Here is a 20,854-nt window from a genome sequence, read left to right on the forward strand (position 1 = left end):
GGGTGGCAGTAGGTTGTTCTGGTATGCTCTGCCTCCTGCCAACCCCCATCGCACAGCCTGGCTCCCAGAAGGCCATGGATCGCGGGACTCATGCTATAGAGGTGTCAGAAACCATGAAATCAGACCGAGACAGAAGTACAGTTAAATCACACTTGTTTAATAATAAAAATAAATAGCACAAACGTAGTCAAAACATAGCCAAAGTTCAGTAACCGGAATGGATAGTCAGACAAGCCAAACGTCAGGAAGCCAGAGATGAGCGTAGTAAAACAGCAAGTAGGATCTGGAGCCAGAAGGGATGTCAGCCAAGCAAGTCTTTTGACAGGAATGCAGGAGAGCATCTCTGTGATGTTGACCAAGGCGAAGGTAGAGATCCTCTGGGCTGGAAGGCTTCAGTAGGCAGGACTGATGAGCAGGATATCATCAACAGCTGAGTAACTGGAGAGATAGGAGCTGGCAATTAGCCGCCAGCTGAGCGGCCAGCTCAGAGAAGGAAGGGCTGAGCCCAGCCCTGACAAGAGGGATATGCTTTGTTCATATTTAATGTCTGAGGTTTACAACCACTTTAAGGGTGTAAGTGCTCTATGCATGTGTAAGCGGGTTACAATTGAACTAAGTTAGATGCTGCCCTGGACAGGAGGGTGAGTGAGGGTTAAGGTTTTTTCCCAATCCTGCTTGACAACCACCCATTGATTCTGTGATATAAAAATGGGGAAAGTGGTTGGGAGCCAGAGAGCCGCTGGCCTGGAGCCTTAGGATTAACAAGCGAGAGTGTCACTTACTCTTCAACTGAGGAGGTGATTGGGACCTAGGGTTTGTCCCCAAAGACACCAACCACTGGGGAATGTCACTGATGGACCCTTTCATTACATGAATTCTACCTTTCCAGGTATGCTGGGGCAGCACATAGCCCGAGTTAGGATTAGGGATGTAGGTACGGTTCTCGCATGTTGGACTTTGTGATGTTTTGGCACCATCTTTATAAGTAAAACTTTTGAAACTTTGTCCTTGCCTGGTCTGTAGTTACTAAAGGAGTGCAATGCAAGTAAGTGGCACATTTCTACAGCTTTGGATTACTGAGTGCATTGGGGTATGAAATACTTCATATTCCCATTGCACAAGTTCCTGGATAAGCTCTCAAAGTTTGGGTGCTGCAGCAACAACCAGCTGGATACTGGTTCAAGTCACAAAGTAGATATTTGCCAGCACACCATGGATCAACACAAAGTAGCATCCAAACAGATTATGTATTGCATGATCACAACAGAGTGCAACTCTTCAGGGTCACGCAGGACCCCTTCGTCAGGCATGTGATGAAGACAGCAGTACCAAGAGTTTATGCACTGTGATGATATACTGTATTACCAAAAGTATTGGGACGCCTGCCTTTACTCGCACATGAACTGTAATGGTATCCCAGTCTTATTCCATAGGGTTCATATTTAGCTGGTCCATCCTTCGCAGCTATAACAGCTTCAACTCTTCTGGGAAGGCTGTCCACAAGGTTTAGGAGTGTGTCTATGGGAATGTTTGACCTGCGCAGAGTCCTGACTTCAACTCGGTAGAACACCTTTGGGATGAATTAGAGTGGATACTGTGAGCCAGGCCTTCTCGTCCAACATCAGTGCCTGACCTCACATATGTGCTTCTGGAAGAATGGTCAAACATTTCCATAAAAAAACACACCTAAACCTTGTGGACAACCTTCCCAGAAGAGTTGAAGCTGTTATAGCTGTAAAGGGTGGGTCAACTCAATATTGAACCCTACCGACTAAGACTGGGATGTCATTAAAGTTCATGTGTGTGTAAAGGCAGGCGTCCCAATACTTGTAGTAATGTAGTATATAAGTGGTTACCATGAGTCTACAAGTACTCCAAAGACATGCTGGTAGGTTAATTGGATCCTGTCTAAATTGTCCCTAGTATGTATGAATGTGAGTTAGGGACCTTAGATTGTAAGCTTCTTGAGGGTAGGGACTGATGTGAATGTACAATGTATATGTAAAGCGCTGCGTAAATTGACGGCGCTATACAAGTACCTGAAATAAATAAAATAAATAAAGTAAGCTGAAGCAGCCGATAGTACTGTGTATTGTAGGACAGTATTGTGTACCTGCTACAGTTGGAACCAGGGGCGGATCCGGGGGGCAATGGGGCAATTGCCCCCTCCGAGAATGCGGGTGAGTGAGTGGGCAGCTCTGCGGGTGAGAGCGGGCGGGCCAGGCGGCTCGGTCGGTGAGCGGGCGGGTGAGAGAGAGCGGGCGAGCAGCTGGGTGGCTCGGTGTGTGAGCGAGCTGCTGGCCAATCAGGGAGCCGGTGGGTGGGGGAGCAGAGAGATGACATCATCTCTCACCGCCCACCCTACACCCCTGCAGTTCCGCCCTCACTGTGCAGGCAGCCGCAGGCATCAGAGAGATTACATCATCTCTCTACTTCCTGACTGCTAATCTGCTGCCTGACTCTGAGACACAGCAAGAGGCCACCTTAGCAGGAAAGTGACAATTGTAGCAGGAAAGTGACAATCCACAAGGTGTGACAGGTGATGTAGCAAGTGACAATCCACAACATGTGGCAGGCGACGTGGCAAGTGACAATCTGCAACATGTGGCAGGCGACGTGGCAAGTGACAATCCGCAACATGTGGCAGGTGATGTGGCAAGTGACAATCCGCAACATGTGGCAGGTGATGTGGCAAGTGACAGTCCGCATCTGGTGGCAGGCAACGTGGCAAGTGACACGCTCAGGGCTCCCACTGATTCTGCATTATGGTGAGTTTCATTTTATAGAACAATGTAATAATAGAAATAATGCGCTTCAATCATCCTGACACCATAACAACCATGGTGCCGTGATGATTGAAGTGCCAACACCAGCCATTTCCCCAATAATTTGCCCCCCAAAAAAACATATTTTCTGGCAGTGCCCCTCCCGACACTAGACTCTGGATCCGCCCCTGGTTGGAATGACCTCCAACAGCGAGCGAGATGTTGTCAGAACTCTCCCATGGCAAGGAGGTACGGAAGCTTAAGAACTCACAGGTCTTCACAAAGATGGGAAAAAATGCACCAGAATGCATCAAAAACACGTATGAAGAAATGCATCATGTGCTTAAAAAAACAAAAAAACATTGGAATCCATGCATTCAGCACCCTGCATGTAGATTAGGGGGCCAAGCGCATATGGATGGGCCGCCATTGCTAAGGCCCCTTTCACACTTGTGCAACCTGAAAGTCATGTGACTTTGTTGTGACTTTGCCACAACTCGAGGCAATGCCTGTGTTATCTGGAGGTCTGTGGACTTCAAGTTGATTCAAAGTCAGATAAAAGTTGTATAGTGGGTTACTTTGAAGTCTCACAGATATGAACTGTACCCATTGGAAATCATGGGGTACGACTTGTCATGAGACTTTGCAATCCCAAGCCACAGGACAAGTCGCACAAGTGTGAAAGGGGCCTAATTCTTAGATGCGGTGGCTGCCTTTGTTTACTTTTTTTCGGCTCTCTTTCCTTTATTTTCACCTGGTAATCCTGCCGTGTAGCAATTAGAGGGATGAGACAAACCATTTACCACTGACAGGGGGGTGCTTACAAATGGTCATCTTTTATTCATTTCTGTAAAACCCTTTATCCCAAAAGAAACAAAAAAAAAAAAAAAACTGTTGCTGTAACTGCTTATAATGTACAGTAATGTTTGCTTTTGGGTTTAATTCTGCTTTAAGCTGTCAGGTAGAGGTTAGAGTGCAGTTCCAAGTCCCTCCAGCAGGTGGCACATCTCTTCTACAGAGAGCCAGATAGCAGGGAAGGAGCAGAGGGAGGAGGGGGGAGATCACAGCGCTGCTCCTTACACTCAGCTTACCTTCACGCCCTGCCAGCTCCCTTGTCAAGCTTCTGATTGGCAGAGAGCTTCTATGACATCAGAGAGAGACTGGAAAAAAAAAAAAAAAAAAAGAAACACATTGCTGGTGAGCAAAGGGAACAAGCTCACCGGTCATGGACAGAGGACTATCCTCCAAGGCTGCCTGTTGCTGCACATGGGATAGAGAGCCTGCACAGCAGAGGGTCAGCCTCCCCCCCCACCACTGTATGGAGATGAGTCCCCCCAGCTGGAGAAGATCACAGCTCACCTTGTAGGCTGATCAGGAACTCTGACTTCAGGACAGAAAAGTCGGGACTTTTCCCAGCCTGGGAAGGAGATTACTTTCCTCCATCTGTACCATGTATAAAAAGAGGAGGACTGTGCTCAGGACCAGCCCGGGGGATCGCTCAGCAGTCCTGTTAAGGAGGACAAGGGACAGCCAGTGATGTGGAGGACACACAGAGAGCCCAATACTCTCATCCAGATCCAGCACACAGGTAATGGACAGCAATGGACTGCCAGGGACACAATCAGAACAACCTCACAGGATGACATTCCATACACATGTATACCTTTTCCAGGGACAGATCCAGGGACTGAGCCTCCCAACTTGGGACAGCCGACAATAGAAGCATGGCTATTGCATAGGATATAGTCTCAGCTGTTACATTATATCCTTTTTTATTTGTTTTATTACACGTTTTACTTGATACAAATGTATAATAGATTGATTATAAAGGATAGACATGGAGCCAGGGGAGATTTCCAGGGACAGATCTAGGACCAGCTTGGGACAGCCGACAATATAAGCATGGCTATTGCATAGGATATAGTCTCAAAATGTCAATATGTCATTTTTTTGTTTTATTATACATGCATTTCTTTTTACAATTTCATAATAGATTGATGTTAAAGGATATACGTGGAGCCAGGGGAGATTTCCAGGGACAGCTGAAAATATAAGCATGGCCTTTTTATATGCTATATAATCTCAAATGTTACAAATTTTATATATACTTTTGTTTTGTTTTTTTACACATGCATTGCCTTATACAAATTTTATAATAAATTGAGGTTAATGGATAGGTAGGGATCCAGGGGAGATTTCCAGGGACAGATCGTTCTTCCCAGCTTGGGATAGCTGAAAATAGAAGCATGGCCACTGCATAGGATATAGTCTCAGATCTTACAGTATATTTCATTTTTGTTTTATTACACGTTTTTCGTTCTGCAAATTTATAATAGATTGATGTTAAGGGATAGACATGGGGCCAGGGGAGATTTCCAGGGACCGATTATCCCAGCTTGGGACTGCAGATAATATAATCATGGCCATTGCATAAGATATCGTCTTAGATGTTACAGTACATCACTTTAATTATTATTATATATTTATTTCTTTATACAAATTCATAAAAGATTGGTTTTAAAGGATAGATAGGGAGCCAGGGGAGATTTCCCAGGGACAGATCCTCCAAGCTCAGGACAGCTGACAATATAAGCATGGCCATTGCTATATGATAGCCTCAAAGGTTACAGTATATCACTTTTTTTGTTTTTGTTTTGTTGTATTATAAGTTTATTTATGCAAATTTATAATAAATTGATGTTAAAGGATAGACAGGGGGCCAGGGGAGATTTCCAGGGACAAATCATCCCAGCTAAAAATATAAGCATGCCCATTGCATAAGTTATAGTTTCAAATGTTAATATATATATATATTTCTTTATACAAATTCATAATAGATTGATGTTCAAAAGGATATACAAGGATGGGGGGGGGGGGGATTTCCAGGGACAGATCCTCCCAGCTTGGGACAGCCAACAATATAGGAATGGCCATTGCATGTGGCATTGTCACAAATGTAGCAATACATAATTTCTGTGTAAATGTATTTCTTTATTAAAAAAAAATATATATATATATATATAAATAATAATAATAATAATATTATTAATAAAAATTATATATAATATTATGATTAAACTTTAAAGGATAGACAGGGAGGGGGGGGGGGGTTCCAATTACAAAACAACCGATTGGGACAGACCACAGTATTAAACATGACCATTGCCAATTATATATTCACATACATTATTGCAATACATACTTTTTTTTAAATGTATTTATGTATACAAATACAGTACTAGATGGATTTGGGGGGGGGGGGGGTGAAATTTCTAGTGACTGAATCTTTTTGTAGGGACAGGTTCAACCAGCTTGGGACAAGGGATAATGTAAGCATGATCATTGCCTTACAGTGGGGGAGATTTACTAAAACTGGAGCCCACAGAATCTGGTGCAGCTGCAAAGTTGCAAAGTAACCAATCAGCTTCTAACTTCAGTGTGTTCAATTAAGCTTGGACATAAACCTGGGATCGGATTGGTTACTACCAGAGCTGCACCAGTTTTAGTAAATCTCCTCCCAATACATACTTTTTTCTCTCATTCTATTTATTACGATTATACAGGATTTATATAACGCCAACAGTTTGTGAAGCACTTTACAATATAAAGGGGGGGGGGGGGTGCAATTACAACAGAGTTCAATACAGAAGGGATAGGAGGGCCCTGCTGCTTTATACAAATTTAGTGTTAGATTGAGTGGAAAGGTAAAATAGAGCCAGGGGAGATTTCTAGGGACAGATCCTCCCAGCCTGGGGCTGCCAATAGAAGCATGGTCACTGCACATCATATAGTTACAATACAGAAATAAATACATTTGTAGCAAAGCAAGTTATTTCTACAAATTCAGTAACTGGTTGATGGAAAAGGACAGGCAGGGAGAAAAGGGACAGATCCTCCCAGCTTGGTGCAGATAATAACATTATGCTCATCGCCTATTATTATAGTAGTATAAAAGTTACAGGATATAAAATAGTTTTGCTGTGAATGGATTTCTTTAAACAAATTTAACAGCCCAAGATCAATAATAGATAGATGGGAAAGAATAGACATGGGACATTTCCAGGGACAGGTCCTCCCAGCTTGGGACAGCTGACAATATAAGCATGACCATTGGTTATTATATATTTACATAAAAAAGTTACAATACATTGATAGTGTTACTATGAATGGAATTCTTTATATAAAAATGTAACAACCCAAGATCAGTAATAGATGTATTGGAAAGTATAGACAACTTGAGATCCAGAGGGATTTCTAGGGACAAATCCTCCCAGCTTGGGGCAGCCAATATAAGAATGGCCATTGTATATGTAGATGAAAGTTACAATACAACAAAGTGTTTTGTTATAAATGTATCCCATTATACAAATATGACAATCCAAGATCAGAATTGGATGGATAAAAGAGGATAGACAGAGACAGGGGAATTTCTAGGGACAGATCCTCCCTTAATGGGGCAGCCAACTTAAGCATGATCATTACATACTACATAACATTATCTATTATAGGTAATTATATGGAACCAACAATCCAATGTTGTACATTCACACCAGTCCCTGCCCTTAGGAGCTTACAATCTAAAGTTCTTATCTCCCATGTATCCATAGATATACTAGGGCCAATTAGCCTACCAGCATGTCTTTGGAGTGTGGGAGGAAATCCACACAAGCACAGGGAAGAACATACAAACTCCATGCAGGTAGCCTCCCAGTTAGGATATGAACAGAGGACCCCAGTGCTGCAAGGCAGGAGTTCTTTTAATACATACAGGTTTTTGGGATACAGATTCAGTAATCCATTGATGGAAAAGGTGTGAAAGGGAAGGGGGGGGGGATTTCAAGGAACAGTTGCTCCCAGTTTGGGACAGTCAACAAAATAAGCATGGTCATTGCCTATTATATATTTACATAAATGTTACATTAATATCTTTAGAAATGTTACTATACAAACAGATGGATGACTGGAAAGGAATAGACAGGGGAGATTTCTAAGGACAGATCCTCCTTAGCTTGGCAGGAATATAAGCATGATCATTGCCCTTTATGTTTACATAAATGTTACAACATATAATTATTTGTTACAAATGTATTTCTGTATACAAATACAATACCAGATTGATGGGAAAGGATAGACAGGGGAGATTTCTAGAGACAGATCCTCCCAGCTTGGGGCAGCTGACAGTAAATTTATGATCATTGCATATTATGTATCTACATAACAACAGACCAATGGAAAAATAGAGGAGATTTCTAGAGACAGATCCACCCAGCTTGGGACAGCTAATAATATATTCATGATCATTGCATATTGTGCATCTACATAAATGTTGTAATATATAAATATGTGTTACAAATGTATTCCTGTATACAAATGCAATACCAGATTGATGGGAGAGGATATACAGGGGAGATTTCTAGAGACAGATCCTCCCAGCTTGGGGCAGCTGACAGTATATTTATAATCATTGCATATGATGTATCTACATAAAATGTTGCAAAATATAAATGTTTGTTGCAAATGTATTTCTGCATACAATGACAACAACATACCAATAGAACATTAGAGGAGATTTCTAGAGACAGATCCACCCAGCTTGGGGCAGCTAATAATATATTCATGATCATTGCATATTATGTATCTACATGAAATGTTGCAATACATAAATATTTGTTACACATGTATTTCTGTATACAAATTCAATAGCAGACCAATGGAAAATTAGAGGAGATTTCTAAAGATAGATCCACCCAGCTCGGGGCAGCTGACAATACAATATTATTAATTATAATTTTTTTGTTACAAATGTCAGATCCTCCCAGCTTGGGGCAGCTGAGAATATATTCATGATCATTGCAGATTATGTATCTATATAAATGTTACCATATATAAATATTAAAATTCTGAATTGTACTGTTGGCACTATAAAAATCCTAAATAATAATATTTCTATATACTAATATTTATCACCTAAAATATTGCCCCATTTTGTACCATGTACTGCACAGTCCATTATCCTCCAGAGGATCTCTCACTTCTAAAGAGTTCCCTTCTGCTGTGACTCTTTGATTTTTTTTTTTTTTCCTTCTGTCCTCTTTGATTTTTCCCTCCTGTGGCCAATAAAGGATCTTGTAGTTGGGGAGGGCTGGTAACACCTGTACAGTGTGTAACCTTGTGATCTAATCCTGCACTCAGACACAACACCTTCTGTGTGTAGAGGGGAAACAGACTGGAGCACACGTGCAGGCGGCCCCCCCCCCCAATTCATCTGCCTGAGGAGCCCTACTGCCATTGCTGGACTCTGAACAATACTCCTCGTCTGGCTGTCATGCTGATCCAGTGGCTTCAGCACGACCTGGAATTGGCTTGCAGGGGGGAGTCTTGCTTCATTGGCTGCTTGCCTGTTCCAGGTCAGTGACTCTTGAGGCCAGAAAAAAACAAGGTAGATAGAATTTTGGAAAGGAGTACAGCAATGGCGGCCTGTGTATGTCTTTCAATACAGGTTTCCTTAAATAAAAAAAATAAAAAAATAGGGTGGGGGAAGCATTAAATAACCCTCCTTGCAGGTCTTTCACTGCGTCCTTTTACTATACCTGTGTCTTACTTCTAGATTTAAATAAAGTGATGCACTATAAGCAGTGAGGTTAATTGACACTGGCCTGAATAGAGTAGCTCTGATTTAAATGCACACAGAAGGTTATTGCTGGTAGGTACTAGTTTTAGGTCACTGGGGGGTAATTTACTAAAGACAAATCCACTTTGCACTACAAGTGCACTAGCGTTAGTTCTGGGGTGGAGGAGAATCTGAAATGAGGGGAAGCTCTGCTGATTTCATCACCCAATCATGTATAAGCAAAAATGCTGTTTTTTTATTTTCCTTGCATGTCCCCCTCAGATCTACAGCGACTGCACTTCTAAGTGCACTTGTAGTGCAAAGTGGATTTGCCTTTAGTAGATAACCCCCAAGGCGTTCATTTTCTAAAGGTTCAGAAACTGGCTCGGTTCACACTACTGCAACCTGAAAGTCATGCGACTTTGCCAGACAACTTCCTGGTGATTTGCTGGCAGCTTGATGCGACTTGAGTACTACTTTGAAGCGAGGGAGGGGCTACACCGCAGGGAATGCCTGGGTAATCTTCCTGTAATGTCAGATCACTATTATTATTATACAGGATTCATATAGTGCCAACAGTTTACGTAGCGCTTTGCACATCAATATAGATTAGGATGCGACTTGGAGGCGACTTCCATTAACGTCTATGGGCACAAGTCGGATAGAAGTCGCCTTAAAGTAGTACAGGAAACTTTTCTAAAGTCGGAGCGATTTCAGTAGTGCTGATTAAGACAGCTCTCATGGACTAACATGGCATTTAATGCGACTTGGGGGTCTCACAAGTCCGATCCCAGGTCGCGGCAGTGTGAACCGAGCCTAAGCCCTGGTTTACATTGCAGCGATCGCATGCCAAATCGGCGGCTATTGCTGGCAATAGCACCATCCGAACAGTAGTTTCTGTACTACTTTTGGCGATTTCGGAGTGCGATTTCAATAGACATCTGTGCAGAAACCCTCACAGATGTCTCTGAAATCGCCCCGGAAGTCGGGACTGACATGCGGGAATGAAATTGTGAGAGAGTTTAGCTGAACTCGCGTGATTTCATTACCGCTGTCCGTGTGAATCTGGGCTTAATCTTACTTTTATGATTAAAAATAGACAACCTCTAGAATACTAATTCTGATTGCCATTTATGGGATTGCTTTATTATACAGGTACAATTATATAAATAATACAGAATTTATATTTCTGATGGTGGTTATGGTTGCTGGGACAGTCATTTTTCCCAATGAGAATAATAATTATTATATTATTATTGCCACAAAGAGAAAAGGCCCACGCTAAGAAAAAGTACTTTTCTAGTATTATTCTACAAGAAAAAAAAAAAAAACTAACAAAAACAGTCGCACACTAGAAATAGTACTTTCCGTTTAAATCTTCACATTTGGTTGTATTGTTTTTAACTTCCTTATTAACCCAAAAAAGAAAAAAAAAAAGCTTGCAGAATGTTTCGCACTTGTTCCCTTTTTAAAATTATTTAGATGACGTACTTGATGCTCTACTAGTGCAGAGGTCCCCAGTTTTTACTTAGAAAAGTCATAAGCAGTTATAAAAAGTGCCAAATATGGGAAATGGTACTATAAATACTTCAGCCAAACCCCCCCATTTTGGATAGGGGAGGGTTAAAACTGCTGCCGGTTTTTCCTTTTGCCACCTGTGTTAATTAGGGAGATTTCCCTTCACCTCCTGTTGGCTCATCAGGAAGTGAGAGGATATCCTCCCAAAGTGAGGGAAATCCCCCTCCTAGTTGTCATGAAACAATTGCCCCCGTTGGAAGACTTCCCCCTTTATTCCTCTCTAAACTTTTGGATTTACCCTTTGTTTCATTACGGTGACACAGGTGATCAGGAGAGCGAATCTCCCTAATGGGGACACAGGCATCGATAAAAATCCAACAGGTGTTCTAACCCCCCCCCCCCTCCCTGCTCTATCCAAATCTAAAACAAAAAGTTTTGCCTTTAGTTGTGCTTTAAGAAAAGTTTTAAGTTATTTTATTGGTATGGTGTAAATTACGCAATGTTTTTCTTGGTTACATAATTACGGTATGTATAATGCAGACTTATATAATATAGTGGTGTAAAGTGCAGGTTTCATTTACCCATAGTGATCTGGCTTAGGGCTCGTTCACATTGTAATCCCTATATTCAATGATTATTAACATTATTTGCATACAAAATATATATATATATATATATATAATTTTTTTTTTTTTTTTATTGTGTATGTTTATATATTTATTACACACTTTTTTTTCTTATTATATATATTTTTTTGTGTGTATATTTTTTAATTTTTATTAGAAATATAAATGTGTTTGCAGTGTATTCACATGCAAAAAAAAAAAATATGCTGTAAATTTTTAAATAAGCATATGGATGTAACACAGTGTTGTAAACTAGGCTTTTAAAAATTGAAATAAAAAAAATATGATATTAGGGCTCGCTTACACCAGATGCAATCAAATGAGCTTTAAAATGCAATATAAATGCATAGCGAAGAAATATGAATAGATTTCAGTGAGCCTAGTTTAAACCACTGTGTTGCTTCCATATGCATTTTCAAAAATTACAGCACACTGCATCTTCCTGCCTTTTTTTTTATTTATTTTTTTTTTTTTTCTATTTTTTTTTTTTTTTTTTTCAGCAATTTGTCTACAACAAAATGAAACCTGGTGGTGACACCTTGCACACACCTATTGCACCACCTTATTAAATCAGCCTGCAGTACCCTCAACACATACTAAGTGCTTGTTGAGTGCTCCACGTGTCTTCCTAGTTGTTGGTTGAAGACCACCATACTAACAATCTATCTACCTGCATTGGCCCATGGCGGTTACTTATGTCTGTGTCTCTTCCTGCCTCTACTCCAGGTTGACCATGGTAGCTGGGATCCGCTCTCTGCTCCTTCTGCTGCTTTATCAGGTGCTGCTGGGTTGTTGCACCGGTCTAATCCCTGAAGTGGGAAGGAGGAAGTACACAGAGTCTGGCCGGGCGTCTCCCCAGGAGTCACAGGGCATCCTCAACCAGTTTGAACTTCGCTTGCTTAACATGTTTGGTTTGAAGAGAAGGCCAACCCCTGGCCAAAACGCTGTAATCCCTCACTACATGCTGGAATTGTACCACCTGCACTCGGCCCAGCTGGCTGAGAACCAAGACAAGCCCCCCATGGATTATCAGAAGGAGCGTGCAGCCAGCCGAGCAAATACAGTCAGGAGCTTCCACCATGAAGGTAACAAAAAAAGAAAAAAAAAAAAAACAAACATTCCCACGGTTCGTTTCCAGGCAAAGAAAGTCTGCAGCCTTGCATCCACTGAGGGATTGCAAGTCCCAGCATAAAAAAAAGGGGGGGTATGCTGGGATTTGTAGTTGTTGAGTAGCTTTATGGTTGTAGATGATCCAAGCCAGATCTTTTCTCCTGCTCTCTGACTTAGCTTGTGTTAGCAGCAGTTTGCTAATTAGTGTTTCACTCATGATGATTAAAAAGTCTTTCAGGCAAATTATTGCAACATAATATCTTGATGTCCCTTGAGGTGGCCATTGTGACCAGTGAGACACATTCAAGTGGTCAGTATCCGTCATGTTTTGGAGAAGCAAACTGTGGATAAAATGAATTTGTTGCCTCAGTTGGTTGAGGTTAATCGGAGACTCACGAAATTACAATGTAATATATTGCGGCTTACCAGCCCTCAGAAGAGGTTGTCGTTTTTCAGGCTTATCTTTTTGCTTGCACTTTGCAAGTATCCTGGTGATCCTAGGAATAACACACTTCCTGAGTTGGCTATGATCACTCACTTCACTGTATCTCTGGAGGGAGCCATATACACTATATTACCAAAAGTATTGGGATGCCTGTGAAGGCTGTCCACAAGGTTTAGGAGTGGAGGTATCTAAGGTCAGACACTGATGTTGGACGAGAGAGCCTGGCTCGCCGTCTCCACTCTAATTCATCCCAAAGGTGTTCTATTGGGGTTGAGGTCAAGATTCTGTGCAGGCCAGCCAAGTTCCTCCATCCCAAACTCGCTCATTTATGTCTTTATGGACCTTTCTTTGCCCTTGCCCAAATCATTTGGTGGAGGGGGGGTTATGGTGTGGGGTTGTTTTTCAGGGATTGGGCTTGGCCCCTTAGTTCCAGTGAAGGGAACTCTTAAGGCGTCGGCATACCAAGACATTTTAGACAACATTGTGGGATGGCCCATCCTGTTCCAACATGACTGCGCACCGGTGCACAAAGTAAGGTCTATAAAGACATGGATGAGCGAGTTTGAAGTGGAGTAACTTGACTGGCCTGCACACAGTCCTGCCCTAAACCCGATAGAACACCTTAGAATTAGAGCGGAAACTCTGAGCCAGCTCTTCTCATCCATATCAGTGCCTTACCTCACAACTGTGCTTCTAGAAGAATAGTCAAATATTCCCATAGACACACTCGTAAACCTTGTGGACAGCCTTCCCAGAAGAGTTGAAGCTGTTATAGCTGCAAAGGGTGGGCCAACTCAATATTGAACCCTATGGACTAAGACTGGGGTGCCATTAAAGTTCGTGTGCATAAAGGCTGACGTCCCAATACTTTTGGTAATATAGTGTATGTCACCCAGGCTGGACTTCACACGTGACTTTCTTTACATGGGCAGTGCAGTGGCTTGGACCTCATGCAAACTGGGCGTTTAGCGGAGGGCACAGGTGCACCATCCAGTCCTGATGCTGGCAGCCTGTTAAACTATGGAAGGTCTGACAGCTGCTACGGATGGGTGGTGCACCTGTATCTTCCACCCATAGCTAAACACCCAGTGTGTGAGAATGCTCAGAAACGCAAGCAGTCTTCATTCCAAGCATTTGTCCCTGGGCGCATATGGCCCTAACAGTAAGTACCGCTAGGTGCACTATCCAGCCGTCAGCCTCTCCTAGAGTTTGCCAGGCTTCCGGCAACGGGGCCTCTCCTACAGTTTGCCAGGCTTCCGGCAACGGGGCCCTCTCCTAGAGTTTGCCAGGCTTCCGGCAACGGGGCCCTCTCCTAGAGTTTGCCAGGCTTCCGGCAACGGGGCCCTCTCCTAGAGTTTGCCAGGCTTCCGGCAACGGGGCCCTCTCCTAGAGTTTGCCAGGCTTCCGGCAACGGGGCCCTCTCCTAGAGTTTGCCAGGCTTCCGGCAACGGGGCCCTCTCCTAGAGTTTGCCAGGCTTCCGGCAACGGGGCCCTCTCCTAGAGTTTGCCAGGCTTCCGGCAACGGGGCCCTCTCCTAGAGTTTGCCAGGCTTCCGGAAACGGGGCCCTCTCCTAGAGTATGCCAGGCTTCCGGCAACCGCAGTGAATGTACAGTAAGTACTTTGCTGCCTAAATTGTCAGCTCTATATTAATACCTGTTTAAAAATTATTTATTTATTACGTTTAATTTGTATTTCTATGGCATTTTTCTCCATTTGGGGTCAAAGCGCTTTTGGAGGTGAGCCAGTTAACCGACCAGTAGGGATGAGCTCAGGCCTGTTTTGGATCCTAATCTGAACCCACCTGAGCTATACCGCCAGGCATCGGCAGCCGAGTCACTACCTGCCCCGCAGTCACACGTTTACACGCCCCTTGTATATGACTGGCTGCAGGGTGGGAAATGCTGCTGATAATTGGCGGTAAGCACTGATGGCTTTCTGGCGGGATCATTCAGGCCGGTTCAAACTACTATAGGATCCAAACAGGCTCATTCAGACCAGTCCCTACCCTTAGGAGCTTACAATCTAAGGTTCCAATCTGCATGCATCCATACACATACTAGGGCCAATTAACCGGCCAGCAGGTCTTTTGTAGTGTGGGAGGAAGCGAAGAGCCAACATACAAACTCCATGCAGACAGTGTATTTGAACCAAGCACCCCAGTCCTGAAAGGCGGACGAAGTGCCAACCACTAAGCCACTGTACATAGGGCGGGTTAGTAGTTTATGGCGCATTATTTCTGGCAGGATCAACAAGTATTTATTTTCTGTGCTTGCAAAAAATGTTCTTAACCTGAAAAATATAACTAATGCAGCCAACATACATCTCAGGATTTTTGCAGTGCAGTTTATTAAAGTTTTGGTTTTATATATCCTGTAAGGAAAAAGCAAATATTTCCTATTGGGCAATGATATAAAGACTTTACCGACATAATCAAATTAAACCCAAAATGGATGCTATTTACAATATACAGTGCATCCGGAAAGTATTCACAGCACTTCACTTTTTCCACATTTGGTTATGTTACAGCCTTATTCCAAAATAAATTAGATTCATTATTTTCCTCAAAATTTTACAAACAATGCCCCATAATGATAATGTGAGAGAAGTTTATCTGAAATCTTTGCAAATTTATTAAAAATTAAAAATGAAAAACCATCCCATGTATATAAGTATTCACAGCCTTTGCTCAATACTTTCTTGAAGAACTTTTGGCACCAATTACAGCTTCAAGTCTTTTTGAGTATGATGCTACATGCTTGGCACACCAACTTTTAGTCAGTTTCTCACATTCTTCTTTTGCAGGACCTCTCAAGCTCCATCAGGTTGGATGGGGAGCGTCGGTGCACAGCTATTTTCATATCTCTTCAGAAATGTTCAATCAGGTTCAAGTCTGGGCTCTGGCTGGGCCACTCAAGGAGATTCACAGAGTTGTCCTATAGCCACTCCTTTGTTATCTTGGCTGTGTGCTTAGGGTCATTGTCCTGTTGAAAGATGAACCTTTTCCCCAGTCTGAGGTCCAGAGCACTCTGGAGCAGGTTTTCATCAAGGATGTCTCTGTACATTGCTGCATTCATCTTTCCCTCGATCCTGACTAGTCTCCCAGTTCCTGCCAATGAAAAACATCCCCACAGCATGATTCTGCCACCACCATGCTTCACTGTAGGGTTGGTTTTGACCAGGTGATGAGCGGTGCCTGGTTTCCTCCAGACATGACGCTTGCCATTCAGGCCAAAGAGTTCAATCTTTGTTTCATCAGACCGAAAATTTTGTTTCTCATGATCTGGGAGTCCTTCAGGTGCCTTTTGTCAAACTCCAGGCGGGCTGTCATGTGCCTTTTACTGAGGAGTGGCTTCCGTCTGGCCACTCTACCATACAGGCCTGATTGGTGGAGTGCTGCAGAGATAGTTGTTCTTCTGGAAGGTTCTCCTCTCTCCACAGAGAAATGCTGGAGCTCTGTCAGAGTGACCATAGGGTTCTTGGTCACCTCCCTGACTAAGTTCCTTCTCCCCCGATGGCTCAGTTTGGCCAAGCGGCCCGCTCTAGGAAGAGTCCTGGTGGTTCCAAACTTCTTCCATTTACGGATGGAGGCCACTGTGCTCATTGGGACCTTCAATGCTGCAGACATTTTTCTGTACCCTTCTCCAGATCTGTGCCTCCATACAATCCTGTCTTGGAGGTCTACAGACAATTCCTTGGACTTCATGGCTTGGTTTGTGCTCTGACATGCACTGTTAACTGTGGGACCTTATAGAGACAGGTGTGTGCCATTCCAAATCATGTCCAATAAACTGACAGGTGGACTCCAATGAAGTTGTAGAAACATCTCAAGGATGATCAGTGAAAACAGGATGCACTCGAGCTCAATTTTGAGTGTCATGGCAAAGGCTGTGAATACTTATGTACATGGGGGTTTTTTTATTTTTTTATTTTTAATAAATTTGCAAAGATTTCGGACAAACTTCTTTCATGTTGTCATTATGGGGTATTGTTTGTAGAATTTTGAGGAACATAATGAATTTTAATCCGTTTTGGGATAAGGCTGTAACATAACAAAATGTTGAAGCGATGTGAATACTTTCCAGATGGCAGCGTAAATAGTGCTTCCTCACCATCCCTTGTAATATCAAATTTTTCTTGACAAGTGTGTTGTTTCAGTATAGCGTGGTGCAATGCAATCCACTCCATCACACCGCGCTTTGGCCATCGGTACTGAAAAAAAAATTAAGTTCATAAAAAAAAAAAAAAGGTTAGTGTGACGTACGGTTGTGCACACTGTTGATTTGAACAGACCCTTAAAGCCCAACTCCAGCCATTAGAAAAAAAGAAAAATCTACCCTTGCAATGGGGTTACAGTGTCAAGGTACAGGAACAGACAGGATTATGTACCCCATCCAGCGCCTCCTCGAAGCACCACTCTTTGGATGGTCCCTCTGCATTACCACGCGCAATGCAGGGCTATTAACCCTGCATTGTACATGCTGCGGGGGGGGGGGGGGGGGCATGCGACCGCTACCAGGAGTGTGTTTGGTTTGAGTCTTCAGGGAGGGACCAGTCGCACCACTGTAGGGACCCTGCTGGAGCAGGGAATAAGGTAAGTATTACTACTTAGTTTGGCTCCCCTAGCATTTATGGTGGGGTGGGGGCCCTGCAATTGGTGTGTGTGTTTTTTCTTTCTAATCCCTAGAGTTGGGCTTTAAACACAGGACCCACTGTGGATGCACTGGGGCTTTTTGTAGGTGATATGGCAGTTCACCCAGGGTAGTAGAAAACATATACTATAGCTGCTGATATTTTCCAGCCCAAGGAGAGTCTAGAACTGTCTTCCCTGCAGCCAATTTTACTCTGTGGATCCACAGTGCTGCCATCTTGGTAGACGTCATGTGGTTCTATTTTTTTTGTTGAAAAAGATTGGTGAACATCATAGCTGCAGCACAGTCGTGGCATGTTTACTGCGTATGTGAATGTGGAAGAAATGCAGCACTGCCTATGGTTTAGTTTACAATTGCGTTTGGGGAGGGGCAATAAAAACACTGCAAAGGCAGTCATACGGGGGCATACACATGCCTTAGGCGTGATGCTTTGCATCTCAGCGTGGCAAAAATTATCTCTTCTGTTGCGTTCGGTGGACAATACCGCCCTACAGATGTGGTCCATTCAAGTGACTTACCAAACATAACACCTCCTTGCCACCTGTCAAATGCCCTGTAAAAACTGATCCACCAAAGATTGCTCTTCAAAGAGCCAACGCTTGTATAAATGAGTCCTAAGTGTGTGCCCACTTTTCCATCATTTCTCCATGGTCCATGGGCTTTGCTCAGTTCAACGCTTGTGTAAATGAGTCCCATGCCCACCCTTTCGTCATTGCCAGATTTCTTGTTGCCCCCATGGTCCAATTCAGGGGCTTTGCTTGAACCAATGCCTGTATAAACGAGCCCTAAATGCATGCCCACTCTTCCATCAGTACCCAGTTTCCCATTACCTCCATGGTCCACTCCAGGGGCTTTGCTAAGTCCTGGCAGTTTAAGGTTTGATAAAGCCGGTTCCTAATTGCTTCTGAACACGTTTTACATGTGTGGAGCCTGTGCTGCCTTCATCTCCGATTAGTGAAGCTTCAGTTTCACCGCTAATTTCTACCTTGTGAAGTTTATCCACTCCTTTGACCCTCGTGAGTCCCTCAGTTTGAGTTCCAAACTCAAGAATTCCCACCGAAAGATTTCATCTTTTAATGCTAAACGCAAAGCAAATCCTCTAATTTACAGTTGATCTGAGGTTGTTTGTAGCGTTTTCTAATCCTTATCTAATCCTCGTGAGATATTTAGACAATTTGTAAATGCCTTGTTTTTTTTTACAATGACTTTTTTTGTCTTCTGTTGAGTCTTGGATGGTCTCTCTGAGGATATAAGATAAATCTCCCAAACAGCCTGATAATGGACTTGCAGCAGCTGTGTGCTTGGCTCTGGTGCATCTCTGAACACAGATAAAATGATTATTGTATGGACATGTGGAAGATTCTATTCTTACGGCATCTTTTTATTAGGTAGAAATCCTTTCCTGTAATCTTGCAAGTATTCCAAGCAGGCCATGAGTGATCGCCTAATTGAGACAGTACTAATCGTGGGTTTCTTTGTCAGGACTTAAAGCTCAACTCTGGGAAACTTGAAAATTATCCCTTGCAGTGGGGCTGTGCCCACCCTGAAAGGGTTAGCTGCTTGTTTAGGTCTATTGGAGAGGAGAAGCAACTTTACTCACCTGATCCTCTGCTCCCCCCCAGCAGATGGCGCTCTCCCACGCTTCAACAGTAGACTGTCCCTTGGTGTCATCATCCTGACTTTAGGGTATTAGACCACTGGAACGTGGGGGAGAAGACTCTGCAGGGACCAGTCTAGCAGCCCAGAGGGTTGGGTAAATAAAACTTCTCCCCTCTAGACCTAAACGAGCAACTAACCCTTGCAGTTCGGGCGCAGACCCAATGCAGGTAAAAGAGTTTCCCAGGTTTGGGCTTTAATCTGGCCACACACCAGTAGAATTTTTAATTTGAAAAATGTTTGTGTTCAGAACATTCCATCGATTTGACTCCACTATCCTTCGAAAAATCAAAGTTTTGTTTTCAGGCTGATTGACGAGAAAATTTGAAGGAGCAGGATGGAAATTTTAGTTTTTTCTTAAATAAAATTCTAACTGTGAATGTGGTTTTCGCTTGGGGAAAATCGTAACCTATTGCGATTTAAACCTTTTTTACATGTTTTGGATTCCATTCAGATAGCAGGTCTTAACAAAATGTTAGGAGATTTTGAAAGAAAATTGTTGACTTAATGGAGGAAATTCAATAAAGCCCTAACGTCACATCTCTTTTCTGACAGTATGACTCTGTGCCAGATTTAAAAATCCCTTCTGCCCGTTTCAGTAGCTTTACCGATCGGTGTATCAGGTAGTTATTAATAGCAGCTCTTAATTGTAGTTCTACTATATAGTGCCCATTGATATGTAATGTTGGTTTTTTTGTTGGAGGGACTTCCCCCAACCACCTAAAGCTGTATACATCATATGCTCGATCCTACTTTGGTGGATTGGCGATGATGCAGCTGATGGTGCCACTTACATGGACGTGTTTCTAAGCTCAGAAAAACCGCCATGTCTTTCATGTAAAGTCATTTTTAATTTGTTGTGTTTTATCTAAAATAAAAAATTGTCTAGATATAGTATAAAAATGTTTATTAAGCATTAAAAATAGCCAAAATAGTATATTTGCCTCATACTTTAGCCACTTGTGTCACCTGCAGTAACAGTCTTTTTGTTTCTTAACTTCGGTACCTATGCTGAAGTTTTCCTTATTTTATACTAATTCTTAATAGCAGCACTTTGGCTGCAACAAATTGCCAAAAATAATTACCTCCAGTGTGTAGATAATGAAGTTGGAGGTAATCAAGACCAAAACTTGGCCTACAGAGTAGACAGGCAGAGTACCTGTCTCTGTATAATGTGTAGCAGAGTGACATGTTTACCACTGCTACATTCCCCCCCCCCCCCTCCTACACCACCACCACCTCTCACTGGTTGTTTAGGAGGCTCTTGGCTTCACAGCTAACAAGCATATAGCAACTAGAGATGCCAACAGTGGGCAGAACCTGAAGGTACAATTGAGGGACTAGATCCCCCTAATGTCAGCTCAATCCTTGTGATTGACAGCAGGCAGTGGGTGGACCAATAGGACAGCCTGCTATTGGCTATGGATCCACCCACTGGCTGCTGTCAAACACAAGGAGGTAGCAGACATGATGA

General features: G+C 42.9%; 1 protein-coding gene across 1 annotated transcript in view; it reads left to right on the top strand.

The window, feature by feature from the left end:
* Positions 1-3,247: 3,247 nt before the first annotated feature.
* Positions 3,248-20,854, top strand: part of BMP2 (bone morphogenetic protein 2) — a 65,979-nt gene continuing 48,372 nt past the window's right edge. Inside the window, exons 1-2 of the mRNA XM_073628621.1 lie at positions 3,248-4,353; positions 12,246-12,604. Coding sequence (XP_073484722.1) covers positions 12,253-12,604 — 352 coding nt within the window. The 5' untranslated portion in view covers positions 3,248-4,353; positions 12,246-12,252. The remainder of the gene's footprint in view (positions 4,354-12,245; positions 12,605-20,854) is intronic.

This window comes from Aquarana catesbeiana, linkage group LG04, assembly GCF_042186555.1.
Source record: "Aquarana catesbeiana isolate 2022-GZ linkage group LG04, ASM4218655v1, whole genome shotgun sequence".
Taxonomy (NCBI): domain Eukaryota; kingdom Metazoa; phylum Chordata; class Amphibia; order Anura; family Ranidae; genus Aquarana; species Aquarana catesbeiana.